Source organism: Anopheles bellator, chromosome 1 (assembly GCF_943735745.2).
Source record: "Anopheles bellator chromosome 1, idAnoBellAS_SP24_06.2, whole genome shotgun sequence".
In the NCBI taxonomy this organism is placed as follows: Eukaryota; Metazoa; Arthropoda; class Insecta; order Diptera; family Culicidae; genus Anopheles; species Anopheles bellator.
The window spans coordinates 45,663,204-45,687,313 of record NC_071285.1 but is presented as its reverse complement, the minus strand read 5'-3'; the positions used below and the strand labels follow the sequence as shown (position 1 = coordinate 45,687,313).

The window sequence follows — 24,110 nt, the reverse complement described above, 5'->3', positions numbered from 1 at the left end:
TCCCTCTCGGTAGGATTACCAGCGGAGACCGTCAGGAGATTGATCGCACCATCAAATCTCCGGATAAAGTAGCCGCACGTGCACACGCGTGACGAAATTGTCCACCACGGCACGGCCTCGGCACGTGAAGTGGTCGGGCGTGCAGACCCAACAGTTGTTTGTCCAGCGTTTTATTTATCTTTTCGAGGCTTTCCCCAATTGCGTCCCGGGGCTCCCCCTTAGGACGATGGGCCAGAGATGCATCGACAGCGGCAGCAAACGGAATGGAAGCGAAGCAACACCCTCAGGGCTGTGCAGGTGAAACGCTTCGGGATCCGCAGGCCAATTGTTTGCCAAGTATGGTAAACAAGAGGTTGAAGTGCTGTGGTCACTCCGTAGCGATCGGAGCGACTACGACGGTATAGGGAACATAAAGTATTTGATGGACGATCCGATCGAAGAAAACCCAGCAATGTGGGGCAGGGCTTTTTCTCCAAAGTGGAAGTGGCTTTCGGTAAGGTACATAAAATTTTATAGAACCAAAATAATGATCGGCTCTCGCAGTCGGACAAAACTGCTACTTTATCGTCCGGCGATTAGTTTTCATAGATCGGCGCAGTAGACTGTGCGATTTTTTCTGGCCGGGACGCATGATGAAGGCCGTTCGGTTGCCACTTTGGTGAGGCCACAGGGTTGTAGATAAATTTCAAGATTATCTATATTTATGAGTCTAAACTAGTATCGGCCGGACTAATGCACCGTTTATGGTTTAGCCTACGGCAGCCCAAGTTGGAATGAAAATAGAAACGAATAATCGCTGTTGATACTTACACGGTGGTGCCATTTCGTTTCGAAATCCGATCCACTTCCACGTTCCGTTTCGAGTTGTGGTCACAATTCCATCCTTCATTGATTTTTTCACTTGACAGTTGAGCAAACCCATGTAGACGACTTTCTCGGGCAACTATGATGTGCTATGATTTCGTCGTCGAATGTTAAAAAAGTAGTCGCTGGCTACCGTCGACCGTCGGGTCGTTCCAACCGAAAGCCGCCTTTCGCTCCTTGCGCGGCCCGGAATGTGTTGTCCACAGAATGTGATTTATTCGATCGAGCGTTCCATTTCCATTTCTCTCGCGGCCAAAGTGCCAAATAAATTTATTGCCCCCGCTCGGCAGTTGTGGTAGTTCCGCAGTAATAGGTTTCCGCCAAAAAGTGTATAATATTTTAAACCACGAAATGTGCCCGACTCGAACCAACCGAAACGTGTGTGACCAGTGGGCACTCCCATTGAAAAAACAAAAAACAGGAAGACCGATCCGTGATTTGCTATGTCGCCGCTTCGCCCGCGGCCGGCACCGGTTTTTCGCTGTCGCTCATTTATAATTTTCACATCTCCGGACATAGTTGCCCGTTTCGGTCTTGGGTCCCGCCGCTCACCTGTTTTCTTGGGCGGCCACCACGGGCCTACCGGGCGGAATGGGATCGTACGCCGTGCGCGGGTATTTAAGTTACAATTTATGACACTCATTATCGCCTTTAATCGATCGCCAAAGATTATCGCCTATAGCCGTGCGTCACCAGAGTGGTCTTTTTCTTTCTACCTCTTCTCTTCGGACAAGGCGAAGAAATGGCATAAAATTGTCCGCGGCCCCTCTTCGTGGTGACCGGCGGTGGTCGAAACATCTTCAAAATTTGTTAATCAACTGAAACTATTCCTCGAGGCGGAATGTAAGAATGTGGCCGGAGTGGAGCCGGATGTCCCACCTTCTGGTAGGGGTTGGCATTCCGCGAATCGAGGACGATTGGAGGGCAGGCGTAACTGTCACGAGAACGGTTGTGTGTGGTCCTATCTGGCGTCTGTGGCTTAGGGGCGGGCGGGCGTCATGATCACTGTTTGAGAAGTCAATCGGTAATCCGGAGCTCGAAATGCAAATGAAACGAATCGTTACCAATCCGATGCCCCGCTCGACGGCGAGTGTTTACTTTTCCTTTCTTAACGGTGAACCAAAGATTACGATCGATTAGATAATTGAAACGGTGGGATGCCGAGAGGTCGGTCGGTCAATCGAACGATAAAACGATCTCGGGGGCTTCGGGCTTGATGGAAGGATTCGTCTTGGGAGGCTTCGAACAATCAGTTAATCCGCTTACACGAGAGCTGCGATCGTTCGGGTGTGATACTGACAAATGGCCGATTTTCTGTCGGGGCCGACGGGGCCAGTTCCATAGTCTTATGTCATGCCCGAAATTCGTTTATGATCCGGCTTGCTACTTTCGCCGACGAAGTCTCGTGTCGGTCGGCTAGCGCGACTTTGGAGCGAGCGAACATAATTGCGTAATGGCTTAATGGGCCAACAGTGCCATTCTGCGGCCACTTTGTTGGCTCGCCCTCAGATGGTTCCAAGACTAAAGTGAAGAAAACAATTTAATTATCGCTGCCACTCCACGCCACCGTCGTCGTCGTCGTGCGAGATGAGTGCGAAAAGGGCCTTGGCACCGCCCCGCTAATTCCGGACCGATCGAAGGTGTTTAATATTTTAAAGCCCGTTTCCGTATTGGTTTTTTGTCCGTAGCTCAATCGTGAGAGTTGAGAGTGTCCGTTGAGAGTAGGTTGTGGCCCACGATTCAGTCCGATCCTGACGCGGAACACACTTTAATGCGTCTCTGCCCTGCTAATCTCGTTGCAATCACCCGACGATGGCAAGCGACCCACACGCCGACCCCGATCATTATTGAGGCCGCACAAAATGGCGAACGCGCAAATGACGGGGGGACCGGGTTCTAAGTCGCGGAAAGGACCGGCGACGACCACGCAACATACGCAATCCGCCCCCGTACGCAGAGAGAGACAGAGAGAGAGAGAGAGAGCTTGAGAGTCACCTCCTTTATGATTTTGATGCAGATCGCCTGCGCTCGCCTGGCCTGGCGTCGTCGCCGAGGTCTGCATTCCATCAAACTCTGTCATCTGCGCGTTGGTGGTTGGCCCCGACGCGACTTCGTGGGCGATTGTCCCGTGGGCGGCCCCCACGGCCAGTTGCAGTTTGCAGTTGAAACTTTGGGCCCTGCCGATCGATAAATCAAAAGAAAAGTCTTAAATCGTCGTGTGTGAGCTCTTGGAGCTTTGATTAATTATATTTCGGACACCGTGTCACCGGACACTGCGTGGCTGCGGACAGCTCCAAAATGTTGGCCGCAGTCGGTTGACCCAACAACCGACAACCGACAGGAACAAAAGAACGGTGGATCGTCGCGAATATCGTCACGATCGAGGTCGGCGCAGCACACAAAGCGCATGGCGTGGCAGCGGCAGCATTATTTGCAGCATAAACATAAGCCGCCTCGCGGACGTGATCAGCGCTCCGAATGCTCTGCTCTGGCGTACTGAGTGCGACGGAACAGGGACAGCCCGTCGTGGCAGCTGAATTAATCAGACCGGACCGGACTCTCGGACGCCAACTTCGTTAGCGTGAGCTTCAAACGATCCGACCCATAAATAGGCCAGAACCTTTTGGGAACCTCTTTCCTTTCGGCGGGCCGGCTAAATGTTGATTTGCATTTGCAGCCACGTCACCGACCCCGAGAGCGGATGGAAAAAAACGGGATGTCCCTTTTTTCGTGTCCGCTGGCCAATTATGCGATTCGCCGATCGATTGACGTCGGCCGACGGTTGATCCGCCGGTTGATCGATTACCAGCCGGAGCCGGGCGCAGTGGAACATCTGCAAGACCACGAAACGAACGGAACGCCGCGTTGACGAGCTTTTCGTTCTGAGCCTAACTCCGAATGGCTTCCGGAAGAATCCCCTGGTCCGCAACTGATCGATTATTGGTGCAACTCGCGACTCGATCCGGGAAAACTTCGAACGATCGTGCGATGTGGGGCGGGAACATTCGACGCCCGATTGATGAGATGGCCCATCCCTTTTTGGGGTCTTAGGTATAAGGGAAAGTGTTGGAACAGTCATAAAAATTAATCACCACACGGCCGAGACGAAACGCCCAGCCCGGTGACAGCAAGAGCCGGGCTCCGGTACGGATTGATGTGGCTCGTGGCACGACGGCGGCTGGAATGGATTGATTTATTGCGGCAATAGTGGCGCGGCGATGGTGGCGAAAGGCGATCCGGGAACCGAAAGACCTGGTCAGCGAAAGGGCCCAGGGCCCCCATCGGCTTAAGCGGAGACACGTTCGACAGATTCATTACTCGGTTCCGTTGCCCGGCGAGGTTTAGAGGTGCCGCGGTAAAGGTGGTGTTGCATCGCCGTAAAGCCGACCGACGTTTCGGGTTCGGGTGTCTCGTCACCCAACGGCCCTGAAACTGCGAAATCGGATATGTTACGTGATGCACACACCGTCACCGCGCCCCCCGTTTGGAGGGGGCTTCAGATTGCGATGCGCGATCGCAATGCGCTTGCTGCCTTTTTAGGATCCATTCAAAAAAGTGAAAAAATTACAGTCACTGGAACACCAGCCCAGCTCATCCTCGTTCCTCCGATCCGATTCCCACGGCACTGCGAACCAGCCTTCTAGTTCTAGTGTTTGGCCACCGAAACCGAGAAAAAAACCGCCAATTTAATTGAAACACCCGGATTCCGCTTCGTGTGCTCGCGAACCGGAAGTACGGTGTCTCGTTGAGGTCTCACCCGTCAAACGGACGCCGCTCGTTTTTACGCTTAACAATGCGTAATAATAACAATTTTGAGACGTCCCTCGACTGCTCGTCTGCTGCTGCTGCTGACGACGACGGGTGGCTCCATTGCACCATCAGCACCAGCAAAAAAAAAAGGACGGCCATGATCGTTAGACGGGTCCCCAATCGCTCCCTCCCGCTCGCTCGCGCTCTAACTATCCGTTTGAGTAATGTGTTGTGACCGGTGACGCGGCGGCGGACACGGGGACATAAAAACGAAACATGGTGCTTCAGTTACATATGTTTTCGGTTGTACTCGTCACACCAGCACGAAAGGGGGCTCCGATCGTGCGGGTTGTGGCTTTTTTATTTGTTGATCCGGGGGTCCCGTGGACGGCCCGGTTTTTTTTGTTGCACCCAAAACCGCGTTTCCGTATTCCGGTTTTCGGTCCGTTGGTGTGCCTCTCTGTGGTTTTTGGCCCGGTCCCCGGGACACACACTTCCGCCGTCAGCGTTCTTTGCGTTCTCGTGGGACGATTCTCGTTCTCGCTCGTCTTCGGTTCGGCATTTGAACGGTACATTTGGAGGTTAGGGGGCCCTTTTTTTGGGGGTGTTTGCACGTAACAAGCGCTACCGATTGGTGCTGCGTTTACGGAATCGATCTCCCTGATCTGTCTGTCTCCGGTGACGTGCAGGTTCGTCGCTTGTTGTCTACTTCAAATCGAACGATTTCAATTGGCCAACAAGACAGCAACTGGAAGTGGTTCCATTGATTCATTGATATCCCCTCTTGAAACGCACTTGAGTGATCGAACACTGATCCACTGAGCTCTGGTACACTGGAATAGGAGTACGCCACGGTATCGATCGCGAAATGCTCCACGAGCTGTTCCGTGTTCCTCTCGGGCCGGGTCGAACCAGTCGAACAAGTTTGCGGTGGATGACGGCAAATATTAAGTGGTGGGACTGGGCCGCTCGTCTCGTCGACTCTGTGGGACGATATTTTACTGCGTATTAGAGCTGGTAATGAGCTTCTCGGGTCGGGTCGAACGATGGTCCGATGATGGTTCACCTTCGGCTTCGGTGGTCGCGGCGGCGTGTAGGCGTGCCACGACACGGGGCCAGCATTTGGTCACGGCGCTTTGCATACACTGGCACTGGACGGACAAACGATTGCTGATTTAATTTTATTCCATACCCTCCGGCCGGCTTGGTGATGCTATCCTTCTCATTAATCGACACCTACGACGACAACGGCTTTCCGTCCCGGTGTGGGATGGCCGCCTTCGGTCAGGCATGCAGAATTATTATTGAGTTTTAGTTCTACGACTTGACGACTGTCAAGTTCGCCCGAACTCGCGTGAAGTCTATCTACTGGCCCCCGGGTGAGTGATGAGAGGGTTCACACGTAGCTGCTAAAGCTCTCACTTCACCACCAGTGGAATGTCGGAGCCCTGTCCCGTCTTGCGTCAACCGAAAAAACCAGGAACACGATCTATTTACGCAGTTGCACACAGTGGCTGGATGGACGGGGGTTGTTTACAGAACCGAGTAGGGCACCGATCGGTGCAGTGTTTGCACTTTTTTTTGCATCGTCCACCCTGTGTCAATGGGTGGCCCACTTTAAGGCCCTCGTCCGGCCGGGGCCGTGTGAATTGGATTTTAGGGATAGGGAACCTGGACAGAGTTCTTCAACTAAGAAAACCCATCCGTAGTCGATCCGTACTCTGGCAGCGCGCTGCAGTCACTCGAGATCCCTTCTTGTTGCGTGTGTGCTAATGAAATTAACACCCAAACGGCCGCCGGAACAGAGAGCCCGTGGTATTAATGTCTGGGACGGCCGGTTCCTTCGTCTCGCCAGACGACCGTGGGAGGCACCCGAACATTGTACGGCACCGCGAGGATCATAACGAGCAGTATACCGTCAATTGGCAGGAGAGGGCCCCGTGAGGAGACACATCTTACTTACCTGGCATGAATGGTTTACGTGTGGGACTCCACGAGGCTCTCTTCGTTCCCTTCTCCGACTGCCGAAGCGAAATCGTTCTCCTTCCTGCGGGCTTGCTTTACTCGATCGTGCGTAGGTGTCTCTTTGACTGCAGTCAGTCCGATTGGACCCCCTGGAAGTTGCGCGTCCCTGTTGGGCCCTGGCGTGGGCTTGCCGTTGGGGAGGCACTTTATTAACTTACAACAACTGGAGAGGCCCACCTGGTGTTCCAGTACCCAGCCCAGTCCATCGGTCGGGTGTTCGGTCGTACATTGCCATTGGGAATTGAGTTTCTGGAAACGATCAGGGGTGACACTAGCGATCGTTCCAAGGCCTAGGTTTGAGCAAACCTGGGGAGAGAGTCTTGCGATACTAATGAACGCTAATTATGCCGGTCACACCCACTCGAAGGGGACAAAGTAGGTACTTGAGGCCCGACGAGAGTGGCGATTCCTCTATTGGCAGGTCAAAGTGTAGTGTAAATATGCCGCACAGTGCCGAGCTACGAGTCGGCGAGGCAACGTGATCTAAGTTGTGGATCGCTAACCACCAGCTGTTGGTTGGTCCGTCGATGATGGCCAGTCGATCCACTTCTATTCCGGTCACACATCGGTCCACGCGGGCCACCAGACTTTCGATGGTGTTTACGTAGACCTCTGTGCGTCGTGGACAATGTCTCAATGAGCCTCCCCGTCATCCGTCATATGATGTTCGGCGACCGTCAAGAGGTGAATCAACAACCTGGAAGCGATGGACTCCCCTATTTTCCCCACGTTCCGAGTAACAAGCGAGTCCGAGGGGTAAATACGAGATAACGAAAGTACCCTGACGGGAAAGTTAAAAGGTTACGCGCAAGGTTGATGTGATGGTTCTATATCGAGATCGGAGTACCCAATACGGTCACGAGACTCTAGGATGGAACTAGTTTGACTTCGAATTGAGATTTTTTCCACGAACATGATCTCATTCAGCGCGATACATTGTATCGTTATCAATTTATGCGTAAAATAACGTAAAGTGAAGTGCCCTCTTCCTGTGTCGTTTATCTTGAACTACTCTTTTTGGCTTTCACTTATTTATATATATGAAGTCCTGAAAATGAGGGCCTTAAAATAACGTTTTGCAGGGGATCATTGCTTTTCAGCTTCTTGCTGAAGAAAACTGCTACAGAATCGCATCAAATCCTTGTCAAAGCTTGGTTTTCGAAGATCGCAGTGCTTGAAGTGATTTAAAAAGTTTTAAAATTGCAGTTTTGACTTAACAAGCAAAGAGCGTCCAGAGGGAACTTCAAAAAGGGCTTTCTGATGGGCCCAGACACGTGTGGTGTACCACAAGCTCCTAAAACCTGGTGAAACTATTAATTCAGACAACATGAATTCGAGTTTTTCATTTCAATAAACATTCGATTTCTTTGGAAATAACTGATTTAATTGATTAGGACCTGATATTTATTATTATTATTATTACAACGAACAGTATTCGCACTGACGTCTTTCGCATAAAAACCTTTATCTTGAAGGAACGGATTGGACCGTTTTTACAACCGAAATGCGGTTGTTCCCGTTGAAACACAGGGCTCGAAATGTATGTGATTCCATGAAAACTGAAATTAAGCAGCAGTTTTGGAGAGTGGTTACAAATCCCCAGGCCCGTCACCGCCGGTCATTAATCGAGAAATGTCGTGTCGTGCTCATAAATATTCATCCTTCGGCAGAGAACAACGCTACATGGCGCGACGGCGAGTAGTCTGCGCAGGCCGCAGCAGACTCAGATCGAGCCCAGGAACCACCGAGGCTTGTGTCAGGCTGAGTGGCCAGGCACCAGGATTGGATTATCGTTTGACATTTGCGTCTTGATCGCTACTTTTCAAACGAACATTCAACCAGATGGCGGAAGTGTTTTGGAACTGGGAGCTTCTTAAATCACATAACCACACTGACCTTCGCAGAGCGAGCTTAAGTGAAGCGGGGTTCGAATTAACTAGACCTGGCCTTTTTATACCCTACGCTAGCTCATCCCCCGCGATGGACACGTTAGCATAATGTTGCCTTGGTCGCCACGTCCACGTTAACCTTACCATCTGACCCCACCTCATCCGGTCAGCCTTTTTTTGGGACGGGTATGGTGAGCCACTGTCGCTATAGCATGGGTTGCCAGTTTGGCGCACACGTCGAACGTCTCCTTGTGCATACTTAATGAGCACCACTCGGTGGCCCCTCCCGGTCCGGAAGGTGTCACGGTGGGGTTAGCACTACCGGGCCGGGACAGCGGCGTGGTCTATTGTCTTTTTCGTTTCGATTGTTCTTTCCACCGGCAGAATACTTTTTGGGCCGTCGGAAGTAGAAGTCCGCCGGGATCTGTTCGGGGGTTCGGTGCTTGCTCCCTGGTTGATGTCATTCGTTGCTTATTCTTATTCGGTTGTTTCGGGCCCTTGACGCCTATGACGCATCGGGAATTATTAAACACGAATTATCGGAGTTCCGCCTGTCGTAACGGAAGCAGCGTTGACACTGCCAGAATAAACAATCCGTCATAATTCTCCCGCCCCCAAAAAGGAATCAGCTCCATAATCCTTATGGCGCCAATCGCAATTTCCGGTGCTGAGAATCGTTGGTGACCGTAAATCGTAAAGTAAGCACACCTTCCGTTTGCAGTTCGGCTCTATTATCTATCGTTAAAATTGAGATCCCAGTGCAAGGAATTTGTGTTGTTGACTTCCTGCGATGCACGATAAGCTCTCGTGCCAAGAATTCACGGGATATGGTTGGGCTCACGACACGATAAGCAGAGCACGTCCACGGCAGAAAGAACAAACGGAGCGATAGCGAAGAACTGGAAAGCCAACAAACCGCGGACACCGAGCGGGACAACGTCTCTGACGGTTCCGTCGGAGTTGGGGGTTCTAGTGCAAGTTTCTCACGTCCCGCCGGCGTATTTCCGGCGGATATTTACTTTCTAACAAAACCGAGGAGAGGTTGGCCAGCGCATGTGATGGTAACGGTTTATTCTGGGTGCGACAAAGCCCTATACGTACTCGATCGTCGCGAGCTCTGCTGTCGTTGGGGTTCTGTTCTGTTTGTTGTTACGAATCATCACGCGGCCTTCCTCGGGGAAGGCCGGTCCTTGTTACCTAGGGAGGGCCCCTAGGTGCGTGTTGTGACTAAGAATTAGCGCTTCACGTTCAACGCTATTACTCGGGGCTCGGAGCTCGTTTTGGGACACGTTCTCGGTGCAATTGCTGTTTCTGGGTACGCTCTCTCTCTCTTCCGCGGCCTCAACAGCAGTGCGCGGCGAACCAGAGAAACTGGCCAAAACCGGCCGTGGATCTGGATCCAGAGGTCGTGTGATTCGCGGGGCCTCCTGAGCAAAATCCTGATCACGACCCGCGCCGAGCCGAGCCAGTGACATTTGTTTTGACATCTTCTTCATGGCCGCGCGCATCGTGTGCCGCTGCGAGGTAGAGACCATTAGAGAGACCACCCCGGATCCAGCCCGGATCAGCCTGCCGGGCGAAATGGGAGCCACCACAGAAGGTAAGCTAGAGTGCGGAAAACGTGACTGCTTTGCCTTGTCCACTGCGCTGCTCGTGTCGTGGCCGGTCTCGGTGGACTCATAAGGAGCAAAAGCCGCACAGAATGGTGGCGGCTTCGATTGGCGCAGAGGATTAAGCATTGTTGTGAACTTCTCTTTATGCTCACTCACGGATTGCAGCCGGGGATCGATCGTGCCCGAGTTTGCTGGGAACGCGGTAGCACCGACACAGGGCACAAAACTGGAAGCTGCCAAACATGATGTTGGCTGCCTTTTTTATGGTCCGGCGAAATCCCCTGTGTTAGATGATTTGCTCCGCTCCGCTTTATTGTGACAGATTGGAATCGATTCGCTTCGCAACGTGATCGTGTTCCGTGTTTATAGATCGACAGGAAGGTTGATCATTCCTCTCCGTTGTACGATCGGTAGCTGAATGGTTTGCGATGAGTCCGACAGCAAAAGTTTCCACGGCGGCTCAAACGATGCGCTGATTTATTCAAAATTCAAAACACATTACAATTTTACGATCGCTCCAGTTTTTCTCTCCGTTAGCCAAAGTTCGACCAATCGACCGACTGTTTGGTGATCTTCTTTCTCTGGCCGTTTTTTTTCTTCTTTCTTTTGCATCCGCCTGGTCCTTTTGGTCAACGCAGCTTTTTTCATCATTTAATTTTATTTCCCTTTACGACATGTAGTAGTGCAAAATTTGCATACAGATAGGGCACTCGTTGTTTCATTAGCAAAATGGGCGACCAGCGCGACAGAGAGAGCCAACAGCGGGGGGAAGACACGGTTTGGGGACCACCGGTCGAGTTTTGTTGGAGACTTCCTTTGGGATCGCCACGAACCGCCACCGGAAGATAGACGTTGAAGTCCACCACCGAAGGGCGATCGCGTGTACCACACAAATCATAGCGGACAGACCGATCTGTGAGGGAGAGAGAGTTCAAACGAGAGCCGCCAGAGCTTGCCCAATTTGTACCTTATGACCGCCTCATGAACTACGCTCTACGCTACTAGGGGGCCGACTTCTTTACAACTTCCGCAAAGCCTAGCCGGCAAACGTCTCACGTTCCGTGCATAAAACTTTATTTTAATCGTGTTTTAAGTCCCGCTTAAAGCACCCCGTAGCACCGTTTCACCCGCTGGCGCCGCAGTTGGAGATGTCGGGCAGCTCCTTGCCTTTGCACTTCTTCTGCCACAGCTGCCACTCGTTGAAGCCCTTCTGCTGCTGGATCGTTTTCGAGCACTGGATCGCCCCCGTCACACTATCGGTGGCCAGATCTGCACGACAGGGCGTTCACGGTGATTTCGATACAATGGACTGTCGAAGAAGCGCACCGGCCGGGCTTCCTACTTACCCTCACACTTGACGTTACATTTGCCACCTTTACGGCCATCGCGGCACCACTCCTTGCTGTTGATCTGGAAGATCCCATAGTTGGCGGTCAGGTTCGGTAGCTGGGTCACTTTGGTTGAGTTCAGTCCACTCTCGGCGATCGCCAGGCAGATCCAGTGTCCCTGGTACGTACGGCTCACACCGTTCAGTGTCAACTGTTTGGCCAGCTCACACTTGCTGTACACTTTGGCATTGATCGGCCCCCTGGCGAGGAGCACGATGCCGGCGATCAGTAGTGCAGCCTTCGCGATCCCTTCCATCGTATCGATCAGGGGTTCTGGAAGATCTGTTTCGGAAGAATAGGATATAATAGGAAACCGGTTGACGTCAGGCAGGCGAAGGTCCAAAACAAAACCGCTTCAAGCTCCCTCGCCGGCAACCTTGAAGAACAGGAACCAGGATCTCGGGCGCGCCTGTGTTCACCTTTCGTGTTTCGGCACGAGATTTTCTCCAGTCGATATCGGCAACGCGTCACACGATTTTGGGTAACTTGAAATGGATATCACTACGTTCGAGCAACGTGTCACTTTCGGTAATGCGATCAGCGCGCTGCCCTCTTCTAGTTACAGTCCGCTTGCGCGCCCCTTTCACTAATTCTGCCCGAATTGCGGCGCAGGCAACGACGCGTGGCTTCCGGGGTTTGACACTTGTTTGCCGGGCAGACGGCGCACGTTATATACCCTGCTGCTACTAGTGGTGGTCGATGCGCCGAACGCAATCACGGAACCGCCGCGAAGCCGTCTGTAGTGGTGAACAGTAGGAGCCGTTGTTTACCGAAAAAAAGAATGAAGCGAGTACTTCAACGGCGCGAACAGAGCACCGTTGTCGTCGGTGTGGTTGTGGTGCTCTCGTTGAGAAGATTCATTATCATTACCCGATCCACCTAACGCGACTTGGGCCTCATTTGCTAGAATGGGGCATTAAAGCGGGGTAAGATTTAAGTTCCGTTCAGAGAGACACGGTCAGGCTTTACAGTACTTTTCCTAGGGCCCCATCGAGCAGTCACCTCCGCCGGGAGAGATTGCAGGCTCAAGATACGTGCCTGAGCATCAGCAGCACCCCACTGATGCTCGATCGTTCGGCTGAAAACTAATTAATTTTTAATGTATCAGTGCCGCCAGTGGAGTGGCGATCGCTGTGGTGTGTGTTGCGGCCCGGGCCGGGAATTCCCTGTGTGCGATAACCTTTTCGGGGTGGCAGAGTGGCAGCAACCGGAGTTGCAAACAGCAATCCGAAACCGTCTCCCGTAAACATAAACAGTGCAAAGTCATAAAATCAACAGGCTCCCCAAAAGGGTAACCTGTGGAAGCTCTAGATCCCGAGGTTGTTTGTAGGGAGCTTTTTATCGTTTTGTGGGCCACAAAATAGACAATCAAAAAATGATCTCGCCGCCTCCCGTATCGGGGTGTAGATAACGCAATTTGGCTAGAGAACAAACAGAAACCGATTGGCCCCCTCCCTATCTATTGGACGATACGATGCAGCAGGGTGCTACATGAGATTCCTAATTGAACTGATTATGACGCAACGTTTATTGGGCCCATTTCTCTGGCCACACTCTGGCTCGGCTCCGCTCGTCCAGGGGATCAGGTCCAGCACGAGGACAAGTCCGGCAGGGGCTTCTGTTTGCACTTGCTGACCCAGCCCTTCCAGGCGGCAAAGCCACCGTCCTTGTAGATCAGCTTCGCACACTCGGCATCATCCGTCAGGTCGTCGTTCAGGAAGTCTGGAACGGGTGCGCCGGGACCGGGAATCGGAAACGAAACCATCAAATAGATTAGCCGGCCCGCGGAGGATGGTGATTTAAATTGGGCATCAAGTCCGCCGAAATGCTGTCCCTATTCCTACGCGCCGACGCGTTAATTAGCCACGCAGCGGCACGTGTGGCCCGGGTGTTGCTTCCGTCAGCCAGTGAGATCTTAATAGCGGCGGATGTATGTCGTGATTTATGGCCGTGTCAGACCCCTTGCTCTCCTCACCTTCGCACGCCTTTTCACAGCGGCCTCCCTTGCGGCCTTCCCGGCACCAGGTCTTGCTGCTGATCTGCAATGCAAAATCCCCGTGTGCGTTAGCGAATGCTATCGCCTGGTCCGGCTTCACGGCGTACCTGAAATATCCCGTAGCTGGACCACTGGTTGTTGAGGACCGTCACTTTGCTGGTGTCGCCGCCACTTTCGGCCAACACCAGACAGACCCCTGGAAGACCAGACAGAGGGACCAGTCACCAATCGGGCGGAAACGCGTTCTCCGTTCAGCCAGACTTACAGTTGGAAATGAGCGTGCGCGACGAGATCTGCTCGCTGTCCAGGGCCCGGGCTAGCGGACACTTGGTGTAGACTTTGGCGCTACAGACCCGACCACACGCTGCTAGTGATAACAGCACTATCAGGACGGTGGTCCTTGCGCACCGATCTGCGGGTGAACCCATCCCGTTCGAGTTGTCGTTCACTACTGGCTACTGAGCGTCCTGAGCAGCGTAGTGGCTGTCGGTCGGAGTCGGAAGTCCCAATTGACCCTCGCGGTGAATCGCGCAGTAGGCGAGACGAATGCGATTAGAACGTGCGCCGTGCTTATTAGCCGTGTGAGCCAATAATAATCACCTGAGAGATCGGAGTCGGCGTCGTCGGATTGTTGTTGTGGAGCGAGGAGAATTTCATTAAGACGGCGTCCGATTGTACTGGGTTGTTCCATAGGTTTTGCGGTTCGATACGAAAAACACATTTTTATGGTTTTGAAATACACTTTATTATTCCAGAGATCCAATTTGTGGAATTGAAATCCAACGAGATTCCAATTTATGAATTCAGAACTGCATTGAGAAACTCTTCTTCAGCTGGTCCAAAAGGTTGCAATAATAATCGGAATTTTTTGTTTTAGCAGTTTGCAAGTACAATTCAAAACAAAATTCCTTTCGTATCCCAAAACACTAACCGCTAACACCTTCTTGGTCAATTTCTCGCTTGGCCACGAACTCGCTTCGGAGCTGAAGAACCGGGTTCACACCACTCTTTGGCCACTTGTTTGGATTCATGGCGATATACCCAAGACTCATCCATAGTGTTGAGTCCAAGCTCAAAATCCACATTATCTGAAACGCTCTAAATGTTATCAAGAAATTACTGCTTATTCTGCTCAATGAGATGGCTAGGCCTTATTCAAAATCTTGTTAAGTGAATCGAGGGTTTTTCTATACGATATCCTGTATTTCTCCTACGGTTTCAGGTATTGCTACTATTTTTGGACGTCCTTGACGCGGACGTCGTCTTCAAGGGATTTACGAAGACGTTTACATTCAGAAACCCCTCTTTTAATGTAATCATTGAAGGCGAATAGTCCTTACATACTTTCAACATTCGTTCATAAATTTCCTTTGCTTTTAAACAACCCAAAAAAAAAAATTTCAATCTCTGCACGATATTTGATTTTTTTTTCGTTGATAAAAATGTGACACGTCGATAGTAAAGGGCTTGTAAACAAAGAATGAAGTGAATCCGTTATTGAAGCGCATAACTTATTGAACAGCCTGGTAGAACGTTCCATTAATGCCACTCTCCTCGCCTCGTTTCAGATTTCAACTGTTGGGCACCTGCCTGGTGGTGGGGCAGCTGCTGGCCATCGGGTTTGGGGCCGAGATTATGACCGCTGGCATCGCCGGTGGAGGAGCACCCGATCGACGACCACCGTCATCGTCTAGTCAGCTTGCAGCAGCCGGCCCAGCAAACCAAAGCCGCCCCACGGCGGGCACTGGACAGCCAGTTAGGTTAGGTAGCGGTAACGATAGCAGTATTAAGTCGGGGAGCAGCGCTAAGGTGGACCAAAGGGCGCCGGATGAGCTGTCGCAGGACGCAAAGGACGCGTTCAGTGCGTGGTCGGCGCAGAAGTTCGTGAACAAGCCGACGTACGATCGGAAGGACCTCGGCAAGGGACGGTTCGGTGCGAGGGCGCTCACCGACACCGCGCTGGACCTGTCCGACTGGCAGTGTCCGCGGGTGGCAAGCAGTGACAAGCTCGAGTGCAGCTGCGATCTACCCCACACGCTCCGGTGCAGTGGCGACCTACACGGGCTCGAAGTGATCGCCGATAGTCTCCGGCAATCACCCTACACCGTGTCACTGCTCGATTGCACCCTCAAGAACGTGACGACCATCAGCGATGGGAGCATCTTCCAGAACGTGTCCCTCCAGGGGCTAGTGATCTCGTCGGGCGAGATCAAACGGGTGCACCGGTTCGCTTTTGCCGGCATCCGGACCCCGCTGCAGGCCCTAGGGCTGCCGAACAACGCACTCACCGGGGTGCCGATGCAATCGTTGGCCACCGTTTCGCAGCTGGACCGGCTCGATCTGTCGTTCAATCGCATCAAGTCACTGCAGAACACCGACTTCATGACCGTGCCAAAGCTGTCCTACCTGGAGCTGAGCGGGAATCAGATTTCGCTCGTCTCACCGAAAAGTCTGATGCCGCTGAGGAGTCTGCTGCACCTGAAACTGAACGGTAACCGGCTTGGGGACTCGCCCGAAAGTCTGAAAGCGATCGAGGCGTGCGTCAGCCTGAAGGAACTCGATCTGCACGCGAACGGGCTCAAGGGCCCGCTGCGCAACACGACCCTGCCGGCGATCCGTGGGCTGGAGATACTGTACCTCAACAAAAACTCCATCGCCAGCATCCACAACGGGGCCCTGGAGGCGTACCCGTACCTGCAGATGCTGTCGCTACGCAACAACCAGATCGACGTGCTGCAGGATCACGCCTTTTCCGGCCTAGCGTCCCTGCAGGTGCTCGATCTCGGCCACAACGGTATCGTCACCATTAGCGGGGCCTCACTCAAGCACTTGCCGCGCCTGATCATCCTCGACCTAACGCACAACTTCCTGCGCGCCCTGACGGCGGATGTGGTGGCTCCGCTGCCGGCACTGAAAGAGCTCCGGCTCGACGGGAACGACATTTCGCTGATCGCACAGAACGCCCTGGTGAACGCAACCCAACTGCACAGCCTATCGCTCGAGAACAATCCGCTCGTTTGTGACTGTACGATGAAACCGTTCCTCGATTGGCTCCGGGCCGGCCCAGCTCGCATCGCCTCCCAGGACATTCTGGGTGCGATCTGTGCCACACCACCCGCCCTGGAAGGGGCCGCACTGCTTCAGCTCGCTCCGGACACGCTGAGCTGTGAAGCGGGTGGCAAACAGCAGGACGCCCTGCGAAACGAGGCCACCTTCGCCACGGTCGAGGTTATGCTAAAGCTGAAGAACAATGCGTCGTACGTGAAGGACATCGGTGGCCAGGTGCGGTTGCGGAGCGTGAACTTTACCGACGAAAGTGACGTGTTCCTGTACTGGCTCCTAGCTACGGATGATTACTCGTGCCGGTTTGTGTACGTGTTTCACGACGATGATCCGGAAACGATCCTGTTCAACTCGGAGGTAAAGGCGTGCGAACGCTGGCCAACAACACACCGGGCGAGTGGCGAACTAATTTTGATCCCTTTGCACTTTTAGGTTTCGTGCGTCGTGAAACCGGAAGAGCGCACCGCGGTCCAGTACGTTTACAGTGCGAAGCTGGTCGGGGCCTACGATTTGCAGAGTGAAGTCAGGTAAGGAAGTGTGCTCGCCACATTCGGGCGACGCCTCAGGGAACTGATTAATGATGCTTGTTTTATTTCAGCTACAAATTCTGCCTCATCATGAAGGAGGACATTTCGAAGGACGAATATTTGGGTGCCTGCCAGCTGGCCACGTTGCCCCAGCCACACGCGAGTCCGACCAAGCGAAAGTCGATCAAGAAGGAACTGCAGATAAGCGTCCGGCAGACGAACGAGTCTGACATTTCGGACTTTGATCGCATTTCGTCCGACTTCCGGCACGACGATCGGAACGGTGACGAGCTGCTGAACGACGACGGAGCTGCCGATGGCGGAGAGGCCGCCAACGAGGACGACGGGCGGGGATTGGATGATGCGGGCGGTTCGGACTACGAGGACGATGAAATGCTATCGAAGCACCTTTACGATGATCCCGATTTTCGGCAGCTCGAAGAACGACGCTTCCGGCTGGCGGAAGAGGCAGCCATCCGGTTGCCGTCGGTTCGGGGTAGCCGAATGCTACTCGAGGGTCTCGGCACGATCATCATCATCACCAGTCTGATCGCGTTCGTCTGGGGCTTTCTGCGGTTCAAAGGGGGTGCGAATCGGGGGTTGCCATCGGTCAGTACGTGTTACACGGTGGACGACCGACGAAGTAGCTCGCAGGATGTCGAAAGCCGAAGCCGGTACTTTAAGCTACAGGCCACGACTAGCTTGTGAGGCACGCGAGAACCCCGGCAAAGCCCTCGGCAGTTGGGTTGGGCACTGTAAATGACTGTACATAGCGGGGCACCGCAGGCTTTGTGAATATTATTATTTATGCTAGGAATAGATCGGAAAAGGGAGTAGGATCGCTTGAGAGCCCCTACAAAGCAAGGTGTAACTGAACTCAAACTCGGCAGATTTCCATATGTTTTACCATTTAAGCTAGAGATTGTTATCTTTTGTACGTGTTTACAGTGTTTGTGTATTTTCTCAACTCTACTAATCCAGTTGTGCCATCGGTGTGCGGGCTCCGCGTACGGCGGAACATATCGGCGCCAACGACGGGGGAACCAAGTTGTAACCTTAATTTGTTGTGTTCCTTGTTGAACTTCTATTCACCGCCTTCAAAAAAACACACTAGAAAGTGACGGCTGAAGGTCCTGTCAAAACTTGGATCATCTCTGTTATGGTTACCAGGGAAACACACCTCCATAAATCGGGATGTATACCGCAACGAATTCGTCGGGAAAAACAATGCAAGAAGTAAACCTCTTGGCTTGTTCCGCTGAAAATACGAAAAAAATATCCTTGTCCATTAACCATTTTTTATCAGACCCTCGAACTAGTTAAAAATTATTCTTTCGATTTCAACTGGTACTTAGAAGCGTGATCGTAGCAACCATAGCTAGCGGAATGACAGTTTAGCGCTTTTACAGCACACAAAATGTAAGCCCAGCAGCGTGGTGATGCCATAATCTCAACGAGTTTCTGAAATAGTTTCAATCCTGCCCAACGAATCGTAGTTCTACCGTCTTCCATTGGCGCCGAAAATTGAAATGCGAGAAGCTCCGAAAAAGCGAAAAGCGGATTCAGTCCGAATATTTTTTGTGTATTGTTGGTGAAATAAAAACGTAACAACGCAAACGATGGTCCCGGCCCCCGTCCAGCTATGTTAGGTACGAACTTTAGGTGCATTTCCTCGTATGTCTTTATTTTACAGCGTTTTCCAATGACAGCAACGGCTTTCGGATACGAGTTTCCTTACACTAACAAGGGAAATAATAATTACCTACGAATAAATACTCCCAACGTGTTCGCCAATCGTGAGGCCAATTGTTGTGCGCTTGAAGAACCCAACTTAATCTGTAAAACGAATTTACGGGGACACCCATCGACCGGTAGGACCACACTTTGCGGACCCGGATCCCAAATGTGACACATTTTGTCCCATGCTTTGGTGTCTTCATCGGTTTTGTGTCCTGCACCGCGCGGATCACCGTGTGTGGTGGAGGCACTTTTTCAGTTATTAAATCACTTGGTGTTGATTAAAATGACCACCGACACGAGGCCGAGAGCTACGAGTTTGTGGCCCGGGTATGCTCGGGCGTGGCTGCATAGGTGACCGGCGGAAGGCTTTTAATGCGGTTTCCGTTCGTGTCGAGCGCCACCGGCGTTGGTGCATCGGTAACGGGCAGGGTGGCGGGTGCCGTGGCCGGTATGGTGACGACCGAGGCTAGGTCCGCGGGATCGTGCTGTACGAGAGCGAGCCGATGCGACCCGAACGGGGCCGACCGGGTTGGGCTGGGGCCGGTGAGTGACGACGGTGGCACAACCATTTCCGGCACGAACGTCTCCACCTTGGGATAGTAGGCCGGAAGTCGTATCACTTCGTCGTACGATGGCGGTGGTTCCATGGTCACTGCACGCCGGGAAGCGGAAACGGAAGAACAGAAATAGGTTGGTGTACCGCCATTGGCGACGAGAGGAGCCTTCAGTCTTACCGATGCCGGTGCCGGCGGGATAGATGGAACCATCGTCCCCGATGAAGGCCGAATTGGAGTGGGTGACGCTGGTGGACGCCCGCTGCCGGTGGTGACCGATGGTACCGTGCTCGAGGCAGCTGTACACCCCGCTGTAGTTGTCGCCGACGCCACGGTGCAGGGACATGATGTCGTACAGGTTGGACCCGATCTGCACCACGTGGACCGGACCGTGGGCCTGCTCGTCCTGCTCGGCCAACCGCTTGGCGCGCGCCTTCTTGCACTTCAGAATGATGATCAGCAGCGCCCAGGCCAGCACCAGTATTAGGTAGAGGAATATTATCATGGTCGTCGTCGTCGTCGCCGTGCTTTTCGTCGATGACTGGCAACCGATTCCTGCAACCGGGAGAAAGATTCATTCAAATCCGCCTCTACAACGCTTTGTGACGTGAAGGATGACGTGGCAGTTGGGAAGATTAGCGTATGTCCGAGACAGGCTGGAACTTATCACCCGGGCCCGGGCCCGTGGTTTATCAGTGAAGAGATACGGACAGAAGATAGCCACTGTAAACTAGGCCCGCCAGAAGCCCATCAGGTACGGGTTTTGCGCCTTTAAGGGTCAGCGCGGTCCAGAATGCATCGAAAGAAAAATGGTCGATGCCTTGAGGTGCATCGGCGTGTTCCTGGTGCCTGGCTAGCGCCGGAAGCGCCGGAATTTGCATAAAGGCTGCAGGCGACTCCGGACTCCGGAATTATGTGGCCACTCTTGCTGGCTCTTGAGGCCACCATTGTTTCCCGTGTGCGATATACCACAATTTATTCACAACAGAAAGGTCAGTTCGAGCGCACGGCAACACGGCATGGCGCGAACCATTAGGCAACGCGGACCACCCTTCCCGACCAAAGGAAACTGGCATATTCTCCCGGTGCACGTAATCCTTCGTGGTGGTAGAAAATTGCAGAAAAATCCGGATCGATGCTCTACTCCTCGTGGCGCATTAAAGCTCAAGGAAAAGCGCCACGGCCATTAAGGTCCACAAATCGTCGGGCTTTGAAGTCGTTGAATAATTAAGGATTCGTCGGTGGTAGGTAAAAAGTGTCCACACAGCCGGTGTCACCGGTGCCGGATCCTTCGGACGTGTACCGCGACCAAGGACCAATCAAATGAGATTTATTGAAAAGCTACTCCGGAAATCGCCAGCACCGGGTGTAACGAACCGGCCATCGGCCATTAATGTAATTCATCGGCAACGACGAGAGCCCCGCTTCGTCGTCGAATTTATGTCGATCGATGGGTTGATTTCTGCTGGCATCGCGAGAATCCGATAAAATGGCCACAAAAAAAAACAAGAACCAGGCGTACTCTTTGCCAATTAATTTTCTCCGTCGATATCCACCTCCCGTTTAATCCGTAACCGATTGTGGGTCAAGTGCTTGCCGTCTGTCGCCTGAACATCGAATGATCCTTAAGAGTGTGGCCAATTCTTCCTGCCATTTGCGTAATTTCATTTCGTAAAATTACTAGGATGAATTCTCTTCCAGCCTTTTTTGGGGCCCTCTTACTATTGAGACATAACGGGGCGCGTCGCTAGCAAGGACACGGACGCGACAGGAGCTTGCCGGTGTGCCCCGTGCCCCATAATTTACCGTGATTTATTGGGCTGCCGTTCAGATTGGCGCGGATTTCAGATTACCGATTACCCATCCCCAGCGTGGTCACATTTATTGCCTCGGCGTTGTATACTCAAACCTCCCTAATGGGTCTGATTTGCGGTGGGGACGCTTTGTTCGCGTCTGATTGGAACCGAACCGGCAGCCCGGGTTTATTGGGCAGCCCCAGGTTCTCGATTACCGGGATTCGCTCGCTTTGGATTAGGTCCTCTCGGTGGTGGTGGTGATAATTTATCCCGTGGACGCTTTATAACCTCCCTGTGAGTCAGCACCGCCAACGGTCACAGTCGCGTGTCTATCGCCCCGATGGGACATACACAGGACCGGAGCTATGGCCCCGGTTCACCGGAAACGGACACGACCGACTGACACGGGTGTGGTGTTTGATGTGGCGGTCGACGTGGCCGGCAATTCACATGGAGCTAATGAGTAATTAAGCCGGAGAGTGCTGGGCCACCGTCGGGGTCCGTCGGGTCCGGTGTGGATTAATGCTCATCATCAAATTAAACCACATTTTTAAAGTCAGACCAAGTGCCAATTTTCATGCAATTTGCCCCCCATATAGTTATTAGACAATTATCGATCAAGCTTTGCGAAGCGCTGATCGTAGATCATACATTTTCTGCTAAACGCCTCAGTTTTTGGGCAGTTATTCTCCTAAATTATGAAATGGTTTTAAACAAAGATTCGAAAAATTTTAGGAACCGGTGTAAAGTTATTGATTCGCTGGTTTCTTGTCAAGTCTAGGCTCTTCTACCAACTGTATCTGGGGAGCTCCCCATGAGGCGTAACGTAATGTTTTTGACATTACAGATTAATGCCAAACTGCTGCGCCTCTGTCAAAACGTTTACCGGTTGGCAGAGGCGTAAACCCGACCGTAAATACTTTTTGCATACGCTTTGCTCACAAACAGAGGATAATTTAAGTTCTTATTTGCTGGTATCAACAAAATCGAAACAACAGAGAAAAAAATATTCAGAAATCAATTTATTTCTCTTCTATTTCTATTTTCTCGAACCATAAAAACGTTTCACATTTCGTTTTTATATTTTTGCTGCCACACGAAGCGTTAACGATTTGACATTACAAATTCATTGTACGCTAGTTTTTATGCCTCATGTGGCCCCCCAGTATGATCGCTGTTTGATCGTCCTTTTTTATGTTTCCTCTTACAGCTTCCCTTCCAATTCACAATTAACGCAGCTAATATATATTTTCTCATTGATTCTTTCCAGCAGCCCCCTTTTCAATTCGTTCGAGGTAAAGGCCGCCAACTAAGAGTGGCTACTTGGGAACTCAAAACAGCCCTTGAAACATCCGAGAACCGAGCTGGTAGAACCGTGACGGAAACAGATTATCCCTGCTGCTCTCGTAGGTTAATCTCTGCCTAAGGAACGGCCACGCACAGAATTGGCCACGCAACTTATACTGTGTAATCTTTCTCATTTTCTTCAATCAATCTAGGATTATCTTTTTTTGTGGCACTCCCTCACTCAAGGTGCGAATCTAAAAATCGCCCTTCTTCGGCAAATCTTTCTTGGAACCGCCAGGAAGCCAGGGGTCTTGCGGACCTAATTCCGAATACGCTCCCAGGATGATGGAACGCAAAAACAGAAACCGACGACCCATTTGACCCCGGCGTACCATTCGTGTCTAGTTGCAGTAAGCTGCTGGGTTCGACTTGGGCCAGGCCAGTGTGTGAAAATTACGAGCCCGCCCGCGTTCCGATTAGATTTCGCGATAAGCGGAATTCTTCTTCGAGCTGATTCGGCCAACCGAGAAGTCAACTTCTTCGAGCGGACCGGACCACCTTCCGGAATGGGTTCGGTACGGTGAGGTGTGTTTTGCTAAAATTACGTCCGACAAAAAGCTTATCAGGCACACCGGACCGGACCGGACTGGACCGGGGAACCACAGCCAGAGACGAGAGCAGGGCAAAGATTGTTTATGATTAGTTCACGTATTGACGGAACCGACACGTTCTGACACGGCGGACCACTTGAGAACGGTGGAACTGCATCGGTGCGATCGGTGAGCGGACCGGAATTCCCCCCACCGGTGGGGGGGTCATTGCAAACAAATCGCCCATTTGCAGTCCGTCCGCGTCCGCCGAAAATGATTGCCACTCTTGTGCGGAGAGCGTTGTAATTATTAACCCGCTTTATGTTTCTGTATGCATGAGCCATACGCCTCACTAAGGTCGTCATCCCGTCCCATTTACGTCCCATTAAGGACACACAGGACGGGTGTTGTGATCCACCTTCCCGAATCGATCGTTGGGACAATGGAGGCAACTAGTCGAGATTATACATCGAACGTACCTCCCTTTGCGCGGTTTGATTGTTGTCAATCGCACCGGTGGGGACACACTTCCACTACGCTCGTCGTCCTCGTCGTTGTGGGTCCTTCACGTGGCACACGCAAGGACATGACCCGATTTCGGGTGACAGCTTTCTATTTGTACACACCGCTTGCCCAAGGTCCGAACGGAGGTCCTCACTGTTCTTATCGGCCGGTACACATCTTTAATTTTTGCTTCCCTTTCCGCACACTAATTTCCGGTTACTTCGAATCAGCAATTGAGCGCACGGCGTCCGTCTGTTGACCGGATGAACTGCTTGCTTTTGCATTAATCACCCAGCACGCTGGTCACTTGGCAGATTCCATTAACAAACATGAAAAAAGTATATGCCGTCCCACGCGCTCCGAAGAGGGGCCCACATATGCAAACACTAAGCGCAAATTTACGCGTCCGTCCACGAGGTCGGTTTTATCACTCGCACCGTGCCGGTCCACATCCCCAGTCCCAGTGCTGCTGCCTATCACGTGGCGCACAGTTCCGCGATTGGCGCGGAAAACAACGGTCTCGG

The 24,110-nt window shown here is 52.2% G+C and overlaps 4 protein-coding genes across 6 annotated transcripts in view; 1 reads left to right on the top strand and 3 right to left on the bottom strand.

Moving 5' to 3' along the window:
* LOC131205551 (uncharacterized) overlaps nt 1–18,742 on the top strand; it is a 25,332-nt gene extending 6,590 nt beyond the window's left edge. The window contains exons 2-4 of the mRNA XM_058197699.1: nt 15,094–16,945; nt 17,021–17,115; nt 17,187–18,742. Coding sequence (XP_058053682.1) covers nt 15,094–16,945; nt 17,021–17,115; nt 17,187–17,823 — 2,584 coding nt within the window. The 3' untranslated portion in view covers nt 17,824–18,742. The remainder of the gene's footprint in view (nt 1–15,093; nt 16,946–17,020; nt 17,116–17,186) is intronic.
* Nucleotides 10,855–12,160, bottom strand: LOC131205554 (lysozyme c-1-like). Of its 3 annotated transcripts, none has more exons than XM_058197703.1 (3): nt 11,906–12,160; nt 11,488–11,811; nt 10,855–11,410 (listed from the first exon to the last, which is right to left on the bottom strand). In XM_058197703.1, the coding sequence occupies exons 2-3, from the start codon at nt 11,783–11,785 to the stop codon at nt 11,265–11,267; spliced, it is 444 nt and encodes a 147-aa protein (XP_058053686.1). In that variant the 5' UTR covers nt 11,786–11,811; nt 11,906–12,160; the 3' UTR covers nt 10,855–11,264. The 3 variants fall into 3 exon arrangements, with proteins under 3 accessions (XP_058053686.1, XP_058053687.1, XP_058053685.1); XM_058197704.1 differs by having other exon boundaries at nt 11,949–12,160; XM_058197702.1 differs by having other exon boundaries at nt 10,856–11,410; nt 11,881–12,160.
* LOC131205553 (lysozyme c-1-like) lies at nt 12,891–13,995 on the bottom strand. The gene is made up of 4 exons (XM_058197701.1): nt 13,791–13,995; nt 13,633–13,721; nt 13,505–13,568; nt 12,891–13,251 (listed from the first exon to the last, which is right to left on the bottom strand). The coding sequence occupies exons 1-4, from the start codon at nt 13,951–13,953 to the stop codon at nt 13,112–13,114; spliced, it is 456 nt and encodes a 151-aa protein (XP_058053684.1). The 5' UTR covers nt 13,954–13,995; the 3' UTR covers nt 12,891–13,111.
* LOC131205552 (uncharacterized) lies at nt 18,736–24,110 on the bottom strand. The gene is made up of 3 exons (XM_058197700.1): nt 23,562–24,110; nt 19,590–19,964; nt 18,736–19,507 (listed from the first exon to the last, which is right to left on the bottom strand). The coding sequence occupies exons 2-3, from the start codon at nt 19,912–19,914 to the stop codon at nt 19,164–19,166; spliced, it is 669 nt and encodes a 222-aa protein (XP_058053683.1). The 5' UTR covers nt 19,915–19,964; nt 23,562–24,110; the 3' UTR covers nt 18,736–19,163.